At 37.8% G+C, this 15,028-nt stretch overlaps 1 protein-coding gene across 10 annotated transcripts in view; it reads left to right on the top strand.

Moving 5' to 3' along the window:
• Positions 1–15,028, top strand: part of LOC127838685 (cytosolic carboxypeptidase 2-like) — a 177,655-nt gene that overhangs the window by 77,160 nt on the left and 85,467 nt on the right. For all 10 annotated transcript variants that reach the window (XM_052366566.1, XM_052366575.1, XM_052366580.1 and 7 more), the window contains 7 exons: positions 534–644; positions 1,407–1,576; positions 3,454–3,613; positions 4,223–4,324; positions 4,905–5,030; positions 10,647–10,777; positions 14,221–14,287. In XM_052366566.1, the coding sequence (XP_052222526.1) occupies positions 534–644; positions 1,407–1,576; positions 3,454–3,613; positions 4,223–4,324; positions 4,905–5,030; positions 10,647–10,777; positions 14,221–14,287 (867 nt within the window). The remainder of the gene's footprint in view (positions 1–533; positions 645–1,406; positions 1,577–3,453; positions 3,614–4,222; positions 4,325–4,904; positions 5,031–10,646; positions 10,778–14,220; positions 14,288–15,028) is intronic.

Raw genomic sequence — 15,028 nt, 5'->3', positions numbered from 1 at the left:
ATAATTCTAGCTGAGAAGATCAATATTTCATATGATCTGTCAGAAAGAAGCTTGATTTAGTATAATTTAGTTGGTTTCTGGATAAACCCACACAGGGCTAAATGCATGTGCTTTAAGTGTTGTCCCAGACTAGCCTGTGCACTTTGTACAAGCTTATCAGGGAAAACACTGGTCCTGGACTTGAATCGTTTGCATGCTGGGAAATTTGTCGTCTGCTAAAATGTCGTCTGTTGAATTTCTAAAATTAGCATTTTCTTCATTTTTTTTTTTCAAAGAATACTATCAGAATAGCAAACAGTTTGGATCCAGATGAGACGCCACGTTCTGTGGCGTCTCATCTGGATCCAAACTGTTTGTAAAGGCCTTCAAAATTCGGTTCCCGCACTGAAAGAGTTAATCGTTTAGATTAGAATTTCTCTCAATGAAAGTTACATCCTTGACTGCAGAAGCGAATCTGGGATGCTACGTTTTGCTCATGCATAAAGCCTTGTTTTCCCCCAAGCACTATTTAATTATGTGTGATGTCACTTCAGCACAAGAAAGCCGTGGTACTGACAGCCCGCGTGCATCCAGGGGAGAGCAACTCCAGCTGGATGATGAAAGGTTTCCTGGATTACCTCACCAGCAACACTGCCGACAGCAAGGTACACCCTGACCACGGTTAATGCAGAGTTTGACAGCATTATTTAACCCTTTGAGCACTGGAACCGGATTTTGAAGGCCTTTGCAAACAGTTTGGATCCAGATGAGACGCCACAGAATGTGGCGTCTCATCAGGATCCAAACTGTTTAATATTTTGATAGTATTCCTTGATAAAAAATCGAAGAAAATTGCTAATTTTAGAAATTTAGCAGACAACATTTTAGCAGACGACAAATTTCCCAGCATGCAAATGGTTAACAACATATGATCTTCGTACTGCACTCAAGATGCCCACATATAATAGACATTGTGTTAAGTAATCTTAAATTTATTGTTAGACATGCTTCATGTCTTGAATGCGAGTTTTTTTCATTTACTCAGATATGTGATGAAGGTTTGCATAAGGTCTTAAACAGTGTGCCTTTGGGAAAATGGGATTTAATGCATGAGTGTAAAGTGCTGTCCCACTTTCGGCTTTTCAGGAATTTTTTGTTTAAAGGATGTATTTTATGAAAGAAATATCCGGTGTAGGCAGAATGTATTGTCTCTGAGTATTGTCCGCAACAAGTCCAAGAGGCCCTTGTGTAGGATCTAGGGTCATCTTGGCCCACTCGTTAACTTTTAAGCTGGGTTAGGAAGCTCTCTGCAAAGGTAATGACACTGATTTCAATAGTTAAAATATAATTTGGTCAATATTCTATTTTAATCAAGGTACCAAGTATTTTTCCCAACTCACCATTCTAGATTATTTCCCATGTTTTAGCTGTTACGCGACACGTTCATCTTCAAAATCGTGCCCATGTTGAACCCTGACGGAGTGATTGTGGGTAACTACCGGTGCTCCCTGGCAGGTCGTGACCTCAACAGGAACTACAAGACTGTGCTCAAGGATGCCTACCCCACAGTGTGGCACACCAAGCAGATGATACGCAGGTACAGCTTAATATAGACTTTAAAATCTCTGTTGTGCAATCCAGTAGTAAGTAGAGTGCTGCTCTGTCAATCGGAGGATTTTGAGTATAAATCCCTACCTGTCGTCATATCTTGTATGGGTATTGGTCAGGAAGGAGCTCCTTTTGAGAAAATGGGCCTGAGGACATATTCAAACAGTGTAGCTCCAGATATGTATGTCTCTGCATCACCTATACTCTAATGAGGAGTCATAATGTCTGCTTATGAGACCACGAAACCATGAGTGACTGTACAGCCGAAAGAGTAGCTCCTGACCAGACTGTACTGATGTGCATGGTAGCTCCTGACCAGACTGTACTGATGTGCATGGTAGCTGCTGACCAGACTGTACTGATGTGCATGGTAGCTGCTGACCAGACTGTACTGATGTGCTGGCTTATCTGGATGTACGCTTAACCCTTTGCATGCTGGTAAATTTGTCGTCTTCTAAAATGTCTTCTGCTGAATTTCTAAAATTAGCATTTTCTTCGATTTTTTTCAAAGAACACTATCAGAATAGCAAACAGTTTGGATCCTGATGAGACGCCACGTTCTGTGGCGTCTCATCTGGATCCAAACTGTTTGCAAAGGCCTTAAATTCGGTTCCAGCACTGAAAGGGTTAAGAATGAGAAATAAGACCCATTTGAGTATCATGTGGCTCAGATAATGTCTACTTCTTTTTTTCCCCCGAAGTCTTATTCCAGAAGTTATTAGTCTTAAGCAATTGCCTGATGTTGTTTGAGCACACATGAGCTTACCCAGACTTAGTGCCATTAAAAGGTATGAAATACTGTCAAATATGGCGAAAACTTCCATGCACAAAAACTATAAAATAATTGTGAATAACCAAGAACAACTTAATGGTGTACTTTATGATCTCCAGCAAATAATCTTGTGGCTAAAAAGTTTTAATAGACATACTTGATAAACATGTCTGTATTTATTTTCATATATGACCTTGTTTTTGTTTAAAGATCAAAAGTGTTTTTCTGTCAATTATTGCATTTTATCATGACAATCTAATGTTCTCAACTTTGTCCCAATAGTTCACTGATACTATTAAGGGGACTTCAAATCAGAATTGTAATTGTTTACAAAAACTTGAAGTTCTGCTTTGGGACCCCTAGAACCCTTGCTAGTTAAAACCTTTCTCTGATGTTAGACATGATTTTGATATGTTGATAACTTTCAGTGTTAAACAGAGTTATATGATATGTCTAATTAATGTATAACTACAAACATCATTTAATAACACCTATAGTTACCTATTTCAATATAAACTTAAAAAACTTTAAACTGATTACAAATGGCAAATTATGATAAACAAATGGGACCCATATGTTTATGAGCAGGACCTCTAAATATATAACCTACATGAATCAAGAGGACCCTGGAAAGTTCATGTTAATGTAAAACCTCGCCATGCTTCCTGATGATGTTTTTTTGTTGGTCCCTGCTGCTCCAGGAGCAAGAGATAGTTGCCTATGAGCATTGCCGAGTTTAATGCATGTGCGCAAAGTGTTGTTTCAGATAAGCCTGTGCAGTTTGCGCAGGTTAATTAGGGACAACACTTTCCGCCTTAATTGTCAAGAAGAGTCTGCATTTTAATGAAAAATACAATTAAAGTTATAAGTGTCATCCCTGATAAGACCGTGCCGACTGCAGGGTCTAATCTGTGACCTGCAGGGTCTAATCTGTGACCTGCAGGGTCTAATCTGTGACCTGCAGGGTCTAATCTGTGACCTGCAGGGTCTAATCTGTGACCTGCAGGGTCTAATCTGTGACAACACTTTCGCGCATGCATCTAACCCCTAAAGTTATCAAAGAGTAACTCAGATGATGTTGTTTGTTTGTGCAGGCTTCTACAGGAGCGAGAGATAGTTGCCTACTGTGATCTGCATGGGCACAGCCGACGTCACAATGTGTTCATCTACGGCTGTGAGAACAGGCACATGCCTGACAAACGTCTGCGTGAACGTATCTTTCCATGCATGCTCAACAAGAACTCTCCAGATAAGGTATAGGGAAACTTGTTGCTGGTCTAATCAACAAGAACTCTCCAGATAAGGTATAGGGAAACTTGTTGGCTCAACAAGAACTCTCCAGATAAGGTATAGGGAAACTTGTTGGCTCAACAAGAACTCTCCAGATAAGGTATAGGGAAACTTGTTGGCTCAACAAGAACTCTCCAGATAAGGTATAGGGAAACTTGTTGGCTCAACAAAAACTCTCCAGATAAGGTATAGGGAAACTTGTTGGCTCAACAAGAACTCTCCAGATAAGGTATAGGGAAACTTGTTGGCTCAACAAGAACTCTCCAGATAAGGTTTAGGGAAACTTGTTGCATGCTCAACAAGAACTCTCCAGATAAGGTATAGGGAAACTTGTTGCTGGTCTAATTCTAGAAGCATCTTTTTTTCTGTTTTTATTTTTTATAGGAAATTTCTGTATAATTCTTAACCTGTTTACATGTGAAAATCCACAGTGGAATTCAGTTCCTTTATCATTTATGTTATATTTTTTGTTGTTTCAACCATGTTTGACATACTTCATCTTCACAACATCATAGGCAATAATTGTTCCCTTATGGTGTAATCATTATAATGGTATATTCATGATGATTTCAGTTTGCCTTTGATTCCTGCAAGTTCAAGGTACAGAAGAGCAAGGAGGGCACAGGCAGGATTGTCATGTGGAACATGGGCATACTCAATTCCTACACTATGGAGGTTTGTTGGCAATTCACATACCTTTGTTGATCAACTGAAAGCAATTCTCAAAATTAATTATTTTTGCTTAGTTAGTGTTAGTTGTTATTGTAATTTAATTTTGCTGATTTGTGTGTTGTTTTTTTATGATGTTAACTTTTACAGCTTTAAAGAAAGCTCTCCTGAAACAAAGCAGTATAACTCTGGCTGTAAAATAGTTTGTCAAAAAATTGCTCACGCGCGCTTCATTTATTATTTCAAAGCACCAGGCTTAATATAACTCACCTAATGCAAAAATGGGTTTTATGCCATGTGCATCGCTCCAGAATTTGTCAGCTAATATGACTACAACACCTCGGCTGAGAGGGCAGCTGCTGACAAATGACATATTGCATGATGCCCATTTTCGCATGGCACTGGTCATTCTTATCTTAATACTGGTGCAGGTATTGAAGTCTCACTGTTATGTGAAAATAATGGAAGAGAATAAAATCTGGAAAGTTTTCAAAAGTAATTCCTTTTAATTGCTTCCACATTTTGTTTGTATTTTTACCTTATGATGTTTAACAGTATTGCAATTGTTCCAAAATGTTGTCTCCAGGCCACGTTCTGTGGTTCCACAATGGGTAAGAAGAAGGGATATCACTTCTCTACGCGAGATTTTGAGGAGATGGGTGTTGACTTCTGTGACACACTCTTGGACTACTGTGATCCTGACACAACCAAGGTGAGTAGAGTTAGGCCACACTTTCTAAGCAATATCACATGTGTGTGGGTTTGGTGACACTGATACAAGCACACTTGAATATTCTTGACAAAAGTATTTTTTTTTTCCTGCAATTTACATATATTTTGCATTCAATTTTGTCATTGTCATCAGTTAATAATCTTGTCAAGGTAAACATGTAACTTCTCCATATCACTGTTTCTATAACAGGTATTCAATTGAAACTTCACATTCAGGTTTTAGGTAATTGTATACAGTTAATGATCAAGCTCCTTAATGTGACTTGTTATTAAGCAGCATTGTAGAGCATCTATTTGGGACCAGTTAACTATTTTTGCACAATATCTTGAATTTGAATGAATGTATTGCGCTTGGTAGCCTATATGCCGACCTAGCTCCGGATTGCGCAATTATTTCAATTAAATGTATGAGTAAAACATAAACAACCTGATTTCATGGCATTGCCAAGTTTTTTTCTAGTGTAGTAAAATTTGTTTTTAGACTGCTAAAACCAGATATTGGACAAAACATTATGTACAACTGTTGTTTGTTTGGTTGATTATATCTTGTTGTATGAAATAAGACAATTCACGGCACTTCTTTTGTTGAGCTAACATACCTGATATGATTGTGTTTTGATTGCCTTTCATGTATGTCATTATTGAGACACAATGAAGAATCATCAACATTATCTCTAATGGTAATTATGATGCTGCACTTCCGTTTCCTTTCCCACCAAAATTGTACTCACTCTAATACAGTTGTTTGTTGTTTTTTCGAGGTTTTGATCACTTGTCACTAAATAAATAGAGGTGTGCTCCTTAACTCCTTTATTGTCTCTGATGGGGTACATAGAAACTGTGTGTGCAATTGCAATTTGGAAATCATAATTTGTCTTTCTTTTTTATGGTAAATATGTACCGAAATGTTTGTAATTTTATTTATAATTACTTATTACTGTATACCTTTATGTCACAAATAATAAAATTTAATGTTGGTCAAAAAAGAAGTTGAGCACACGGTCTGTATGGTATATTTCTCCCTGTTTAAGTTGTATACATCAATTAAAATATATACATGTATATAAGGAATTATTTTTTGTGTTACAGATGATGAATAATTATATACCTCATTTTATCTTATATATAGATTGAATTAAGATTTTCCTGAAACACGTCCATTTACATATATCAATATGTTTTAAACTATGATTTTGGTGCTACCAATGTCCAGCTCCCAAGAATATTATACATAAATAGTTCTTTATTTGAGCTGCTTACCATGTACAGTTTGCCTGTGAATGCAAGCAGTAATCTTTCTATTATCAAATTTCAGTTTTGTATTATTTCACTCAAATTGTTCTTTTCTTTTGTATCGATTTTCACTCAATATTTTCAAGTAAATCAGGTCAGTAGGTCAGCACTATAGAGGCCACATTTATTGTCCAATACCCATGAAACTTGCTCATAATAGTTTTCTTAAGAATATCTTAAAATATTTTTGAAACTGGTTCACTACTGTCAAAATATAGGTCACTTAGGTTAAATAAAATAAAACGCTTATGAACAATCTAAACGCCATACTTTTTGCCAAAACTTGGTTGCAGCATTTTGCCGAATGATATCTCAAAAGATTATGTAAGTAAATCACTATTGTGTCAAAAACTAAGCCACTTGATCCAAATAAAAAATGAGCTTGTAAACACTCTTGATGACTAATTGATTGCTCAGTCTTCATGAAAATTAGTTCCGATGATTTCTCCACAAATTGAGATATGATTTTTCCAGTCCATTTAAAAACATGGCTAACATTAACCCATTTATGCCTAGTGGACTCTCCCATCCTTCTAAATTGGATCAATTTACTTCCAAAATTAGGGATGTCTAGTATATTTATTTCTATATTTAGAATATTTCTTTTAGAAATTCTTTTAAGCAAACAGCGCAGACCCCGATGAGACGCCGTATCATGCGGCGTCTCATCTGGGTCTACGCTGTTTGCCAAGGCCTTTTTTCTAGATGCTAGGCATAAATGCACCCCAGGAAACCCGATATGCTGTGAAAAGTGTTATGTGCTAGGAATAGTTGCCGATAGATTTCGATGAATTTTGGTAGGGTCAGTAAATCCAGTTCTATAATTGTTTAAAGGCATTTTAAATTAAAATATATTTTGGTATATGCAAAGGAGGTATTACCATGTATGTTAGAAAAATCCTGGTTATTATTATTCAGGATTTATTGAAATATGGCTATTTAAAGTCGACGATGCAGGGATTTGTCCCATATTTAGCACTTTATTTACAAATTTCTTTAAAGGCATGCCAGTGAAAAAGTTTTTGCACCGACAATTATATTAACCAATGTCCCTGAGTAACATATCCGCCAGGGTTTCTTAAAAAAATCGTATTGGTGGAAAAATTTAACTTTACAATCAACATGTTGATGAAAAAATGATATGACATGGTGCTGTGCATAAGATGTCAAGATATGACATGAGTGCAGTTCATTTATAAATTTAAAAGCTCACTATTACAGCTGATTTATGCCCTTTGCATACACCAAAATATATTTTAATTATGCCCCCCTTCGAAGAAAAGGGGGTATATTGTTTTGCTCATGTTGGTCCGTCCGTCCGTCGGTATGTATGTCGCATGTCCCTATGTCTGTCCACCAGATGGTTTCCGGATGATAACTCAAGAACGCTAAGGCCTAGGATCATGAAACTTCATAGGTACATTGATAATGACTTGCAGATGACCTCTATTGATCTTCAGGTCACTAGGTCAAAGGTCTAGGTTACAGTGACCTGAAATAGTAAAATGGTTTCCGGATGATAACTCAAGTACGCTTAGGCCTAGGATCATGAAACTTCATAGGTACATTGATCATGACTTGCAGATGACCCCTATTGATTTTCAGGTCACTAGGTCAAAGGTCAAGGTCACGGTGACCGAAATAGTAAAATGGTTTCCAAATGATAACTCAAGAACGCTTAGGCCTAGGATCATGAAACTTTATAGGTATATTGATCATGACTCGCAGATGACCCCTATTGATTTCCAGGTCACTAGGTCTAAGGTCAAGGTCATGGTGACCCGAAACAGTAAAATGGTTTCCGGATGATAAGTCAAGAACGCTTACGCCTAGGATCCAGAAACTTGACAGGTACATTGATCATGAGTTGCAGATGACCCCTATTGATTTACAGGTCACTAGGTCAAAGGTCAAGGTCACGGTGACTTGAAGAAGTAAAATGGTTTCCGGATGATAACTCAAGAACGCTTACGCCTAGGATCATGAAACTTCATTGGTACATTAATCATGACTAGCAGATGACCCCTATTGATTTTCAGGTCACTACGTCAAAGGTGAAGGTCGCAGTGCCAAAAAAACGTGTTCACACAATGGCTGCCACTACAACTGACAGCCCATATGGGGGCATGCATGTTTTACAAACAGCCCTTGTTAAAAAATTATAGAACTGGATTTACTTACCCTACCAAAATTCATCGAAATATATCGGCAACTTTTCCTAGCACATCCAACTTTTCACAGCATATTGGGTTTTTGGAGGTGAAATGGGTTAAGCAAAGCATTTTTTGTTATCTGGCTTTATTTAGTTTATGGAAATCATATTTGTTAGCTACTCATAATAAGACTTGCATAGATTATTAAACAAATTGTGTTGTTAGGATATCTAGACTGAGTTCTAAAATGATTCTGGTTTGTTGTAACACATGGCTACCAAATTTGAGCAGTTTATTGTGATATATAGTGAAAGTTCATTTTCAGTCAAAGGTGAGTTCTGTCGAGTCTTTAGTCTCCTAGTTTTTTATAAGTCATATATTTTTCAGTAATAGGAATTCTTTTCTGCTTACACATGCTTATGTAGGCTTATTGAACATAAGAGTGCATGTTTATAAAAAGATTTCAATATGTGTTTTATGAAAACATTCATGCACCATAAGTACATGTAAGTACATGTAGTTTTTTTTTAAATAAGTCTGTAGGGCTAATCACAAACAATTTTGTCGGTTTGGTGTGGTTTGTAGATTACTTTAGTTTTTATTTTAGTACACTAATCATGTTGATTTTTTCAATTTCACTATTGATCTGAAGTTAAGATGAAAAAAGAAAAGATTTTTATGCTCCCCCAAAATTTATTTTGGGGAGAGCATATAGTAGCCGCTTTGTCTGTCTGTGTGTGCGTCCATCTGTCTGTCTGTCCGTCCGTGCACAATTTTGTCTGGGCTATTTCTCAGCAACTAATGACCGGAATTCAATGAAACTTTATGGGAAGCTTCACTACCAAGAGGAGATGTGCATATTATCGGGGGGTTCTGGTGAGATGATTTTTTCCCAGAGTTATGGCCCTTTGAAATTTTCCATTAACTGTACATATAGTGCAATTCTTGTCTGAGCTATTTCTCAGCAACTAATGACTGGAATTCAATGAAACTTTATGGGAAGCTTCACTACCAAGAGGACATGTGCATATTATCAGCGGGTTCTAGTCAGATGATTTTTATGCTCCCCCAAAATTTATTTTGGGGGGAGCATATAGTCGCCGCTTCGTCTGTCAGTGGTTGTGTGTGTCCGTCCGTGCACAATTTTGTCCGGGCTATTTCTCCGCAACTAATGACCGGAATTCAATGAAACTTTATGGGAAGCTTCACTACCAAGAGGACATGTGCATATTATCAGCGGGTTCTGGTCGGATGATTTTTCACAGAGTTATGGCCCTTTGTAATTTTTCTATAAAAAAAAGTTTTTCCCCCTAACTACTGTGCCCACAAGACATTTCCTTTTATCTGAATATTTAGCACAATATTGTGAGAAAAAAACACTTTGGGGAGCATCACCCGTCTCCGACGGTGTCTTGTCTTAAATTTGTGTTAGGTTTTTTCATATAATTTTCACGGTTGTTGGTAATGTGCATTTAAAAATCACAAATCAAATAAAAGAAGAGTTTAAAATTTGTCAATGTCTTAAAAAAGGAACTGTATATACAAAAAAGATTTTTATGCTCCCCCAAAATTTATTTTGGGGGGAGCATATAGTCGCCGCTTTGTCTGTCCGTGTGTGCGTCTGTCTGTCTGTCCGTCTGTGCACAATTTTTGTCCGGGCTATTTCTCAGCAACTAATGACCAGAATTCAATTAAACTTTATGGAAAGCTTCACTACCAAGAGGAGATGTGCATATTATCAGCGGGTTCTGTTCGGATGATTTTTCACAGAGTTATGGCCCTTTGAAATTTTCTATAAAAAATTCTTGTCCCCCCAACTACTCTGCCCTCAAGACGTTTCCTTTTATCTGAATATATAGTGCAATATTGTGACAAAAAAAACTTTGGGGAGCATCACCTGTCTCCGACGGTTTCATGTTTATATAGCTTTACTAACGCCAGACAATCAAACATTAAGGAAAGTAAGATAATTTCTGTAGTTTTTCCAGAAGGGATGCTTGTAAAGTTCATTAAATCCTAACATGTAATCATAAATGAAAGGTAATATATATTTATGCAAAACTGTTGTTTTTGTGTCAACACATTTTATTTCAAGATTGAAGACAAGATTACACATCAATATGCCAAACTGTTATCAATCTTGATTTCAGTGTGCAAATGTTTTGTGTGATTTGGAGGAGAATTTGCGACAGGAAATCCGCATCAAATTGGTGCAGAAGGGAGTTAACCCTGACACTGTGGACCTCAACGATGATCTCTCAGCCTATGAGTTTGAGTCCAGGTATGTGACATCTATCACAAAGGAGAAATCTGTCTAGAGGCATAGTCAATATGGTGTCTGTCTAGTGGAATAGCAAGAGAAATCTGTCTAGTGGTGTGGTCTATATGGTGTCTGTCTAGTGGAATAGCATGATAAAAACTGTCTAGTTGCCTTGTCAATATGGTGTCTGTCTAGTGGCATAGCATGGGAGAACTGTCTAGTGGCCTTGTCAATATGGTGTCTGTTTAGTGGCATAGCAAGAGAAATCTGTCTAGCGGTGTGGTCTATATGGTGTCTGTCTAGTGGAATAGCATGAGAAAACTGTCTAGTGGTGTGGTTTATATGGCATCTGACTAGTGGCATAGCATGAGAAAACTGTCTAGTGGCATGGTCAATATGGTGTCTGTCTAGTGGCATAGCATGAGAAAACTGTCTAGTGGCCTTGTCAATATGGTTTCTGTCTAGTGGCATAGCATGAGAAAACTTTCTAGTGGTGTGGTCTATATGGCATCTGTCTAGTGACATAGCAAGGGAAAACTCTCTAGTGGTGTGGTCTATATGGCATCTGTCTAGTGGCATAGCAAGAGAAAACTGTCTAGTGGTGTGGTCTATATGGCATCTGTCTAGTGGAATAGCAAGAGAAAACTGTCTAGTGGTGTGGTCTATATATGCATCTGTCTAGTGGCATAGCATGAGAAAACTGTCTAGTGGTGTGGTCTATATGGCATCTGTCTAGTGGAATAGCAAGAGAAAACTGTCTAGTGGTGTAGTCAATATGGCATCTGTCTAGTGGAATAGCAAGAGAAAACTGTCTAGAGGTGTTGTCTATACGGCATCTGTCTAGTGGAATAGCAAGAGAAAACTGTCTAGTGGTGTAGTCAATATGGCATCTGTCTAGTGGCATAGCAAGAGAAAACTGTCTAGTGGTGCGGTCTATATGGCATCTGTCTAGTGGAATAGCAAGAGAAAACTGTCTAGTGGTGTGGTCTATATATGCATCTGTTTAGTGGCATAGCATGAGAAAACTGTCTAGTGGTGTGGTCTATATGGTGTCTGTCTAGTGGAATAGCAAGAGAAAACTGTCTAGTGGTGTGGTCTATATGGCATCTGTCTAGTGGCATAGCATGAGAAAACTGTCTAGTGGCCTTGTCAATATGTAGTCTGTCTAGTGGCATAGCTTGGGGGAACTGTCTAGTGGTGTAGTCAATATGGTGTCTGTCTAGAGGCATAGCCAGGGAAAACTGTCTAGTGGTGGGGTAAATATGGTGTCTGTCTAGTGGAATAGCAAAGGAAACTGTCTAGCGGCCTTGTCAATATGGTGTCTGTCTAGTGGCATAGCATGAGAAAACAGTTTAGTGGCCTTGTCAATATGGTGTCTGTCTAGTGGCATTGAATGAGAAAACTGTCTAGTGGCATGGTCAATATGGTGTCTGTCATGTGGCATATCATGGGAAATCTGTCTAGTGGCTTTGTCAATATGGTGTCTACCTAGCGGCATAGCATGAGAAAACTGTCTAGTGGCATGGTCAATATGGTGTCTGTCTAGTGGCATAGCATGAGAAAACTGACTAGTGGTGTGATCAATATGGTGTCTGTCTAGTGGCATAGCAAGGGGAAACTGTCTAGTGGCATGGTCAATATGATGTCTGTCTAGTTACATAGCATGAGAAAATTGTCTAGTGGCCTTGTCAATATGGTGTCTGTCTAGTGGCATAGCATGAGAAAACTGTCTAGTGGCATGGTCAATATGATGTCTGTCTAGTGGCATAGCAAGGGAAAACTGTAAAGTGGCCTTGTCAATATGGTGTCTGTCTAGTGGCATAGCATGAGAAAACTCTCTAGTGGCCTTGTAAATATTGTGCCTGTCTAGTGGCATAGCATGAGAAACTGTCTAGTGGTATGGTCAATATGGTGTCTGTCTAGTGGCATAGCATGGGAAAACTGTTTAGTGGCGTGGTCAATATGGTGTCTGTCTAGTGGCATAGCAAGGGAAAACTGTCTAGTGGCCTTGTCAATATGGTGTCTGTCTTGTGGCATAGCATGAGAAAACTGTCTAGTGGCGTGGTCAATATGATGTCTGTCTAGTGGCATAGCATGAGAAAACGTGTATAGTGGCGTGGTCAATATGGTGTCTGTCTAGTGGCACAGCAAGGGAAAACTGTCTAGTGGCCTTGTCAATATGATGTCTGTCTAGTGGCATAGCATGAGAAAACTGTCTAGTGGCCTTGTCAATATGGTGTCTGTCAAGTGACATAGCATGAAAAAACGTGTCTAGTGGCATTGTCAATATTGTGTGTGTAGTGGCATAGCAAGGGAAAACTGTCTAGTGGCCTTGTCGATATGATGCCTGTCTAGTGGCATAGCATGAGAAAACTGTCTAGTGGCCTTGTCAATATGATGTCTGTCTAGTGGCATAGCATGAGAAAACTGTCTAGTGGCATGGTCAATATGATGTCTTTCTAGTGGCATAGCAAGGGAAAACTGTCTAGTGGCCTTGTCGATATGGTGTCTGTCTAGTGGCATAGCATGAGAAAACTCTAGTGGCCTTGTCAATATGATGTCTGTCTAGTGGCATAGCAAGGGAAAACTGTCTAGTGGTGTGGTCAATATGGTGTGTGTCTAGTGGCATAGCTTTTTTATTTTAGAGGCTGCATTTATTGCCCAACCATCATGAAACTGCGTCAAAACATTAAAAAAATATTTCTCAGCTAATTTCGAAAATAGGTCAAGTTGGGTTATAAACTAGGTCTCTTGGTCAAATTTAGTATAAAGCTTATGAACACTCTAGAGGTCACATTAATTCTCTATCTTGATGAAACTAGGTAAGAACATAATTCCCAAATATTTGTTGGTCAAGTTCATGTGGGGTAAAAAAACTAACTGATGTAAAAAGGTCTATTTAAATAGAAAGCTTATTAACAATCTATGCAGCCGCATTTGTAACACATTTATCATGAAATTTGATGAGAACATTTGTTCCCATGAAATCTTGTAGTTCATATGGAGATAAAAGCTTGGTGACTGAAATTATTTTCTATCTATTGAAAAAAATTGTTACCATGAGGCGGGAAGTTTCGACTTCACGCACTTGGGATATCTATCCTGTCTGCTTATATTGTGTACTTTACAGCAGACAGCTTAGCTCCTGATCAAACTGTACTGATGCAAAGGCTGGTCTGCTTTGCTGGCCATAAGACCTATTTTTTACGCCGTGCAAATTAAGAGGAGCAATTATGTAGCTTCCTAAAAGCCTTATGTTCTAAACAAATGACATGATGTTTGGCTATAGCAGACCAGGCATAGGTCTAAAGATGGATTTAACTCAAGACTTCTAGTATTAAATGTTTTTTGGGGATAAGGTTTATTATAAAACATGTGTTATGTGCACCCTTTTGATGATAATGATTAAACAGTTCAGTTATTCAATAAGCACTCAATATGTTCCCCTGTTCCTGTGTTTGCAGTGACTGCGGGTCTGACAGCTCTGACTCTGATGGCCCCCCAGTGCATCTACAGTTTCAGACCACCAGGGTATGTTTACCAGGCATTGTTGATCAGTGGGGAAACTATTGTATCAAATAACTATTTTGTAAGGAAAAAAATGATGTGAAATAGCCTGATCCTGTTCTTATATGAACAAAAAATAGACATCATGAATGAATCATTCGGTGTCATGGAAATAATGTATTATTTAGATAAACATGTCTTCTGCGGACTGTCATGTATGTGTTTGCCAAAAATGGTTATTGTCTTAAAACTTTGCTGCATATCATAAGAATTAAGATGTACAATTGTATCTTAAATGTGTATTTGTCTTAAGAGAAAAGTAAATGACAAAACTCACAAAACTGGTCCAGGTTACGAACATTTTTTGGTTAAAATAGAACATATTTGCTACCTGTTGAGTAATATAGGATATGCCACAATTTGTAATTTTAAACCATATTTTGTCAAACAAGTTCAGGAATTTTCTTAGTAAAGGAGCCATTTGGCAAGCTTACTTACAAAGTTACAGAACAAGTTAATTAAATCATGGTATGAAATGACAAGTGCCCCATCTTTTTCATCTCTTGCATTTAAATAGCAAAGAAAATTTATATTTTAATAAATGTTGTGATAAAACCATAATTGCAGTAAAAGTACATAACACCATTCATAAGTAAAAAAATGTAGCCAATGAAAACGCTATATTACAGATGTTTAAGTTACAAATATTTATAATGGTTTATAACATAAAAATTAAGGTGTAGCATGTGGGAAAAGGTTACCTTG

Source organism: Dreissena polymorpha, chromosome 1 (genome assembly GCF_020536995.1).
Source record: "Dreissena polymorpha isolate Duluth1 chromosome 1, UMN_Dpol_1.0, whole genome shotgun sequence".
NCBI lineage: Eukaryota > Metazoa > Mollusca > Bivalvia > Myida > Dreissenidae > Dreissena > Dreissena polymorpha.
The sequence above is the reverse complement of the archived record's forward strand: the minus strand, read 5'-3'. Positions and strand labels throughout refer to the sequence as shown.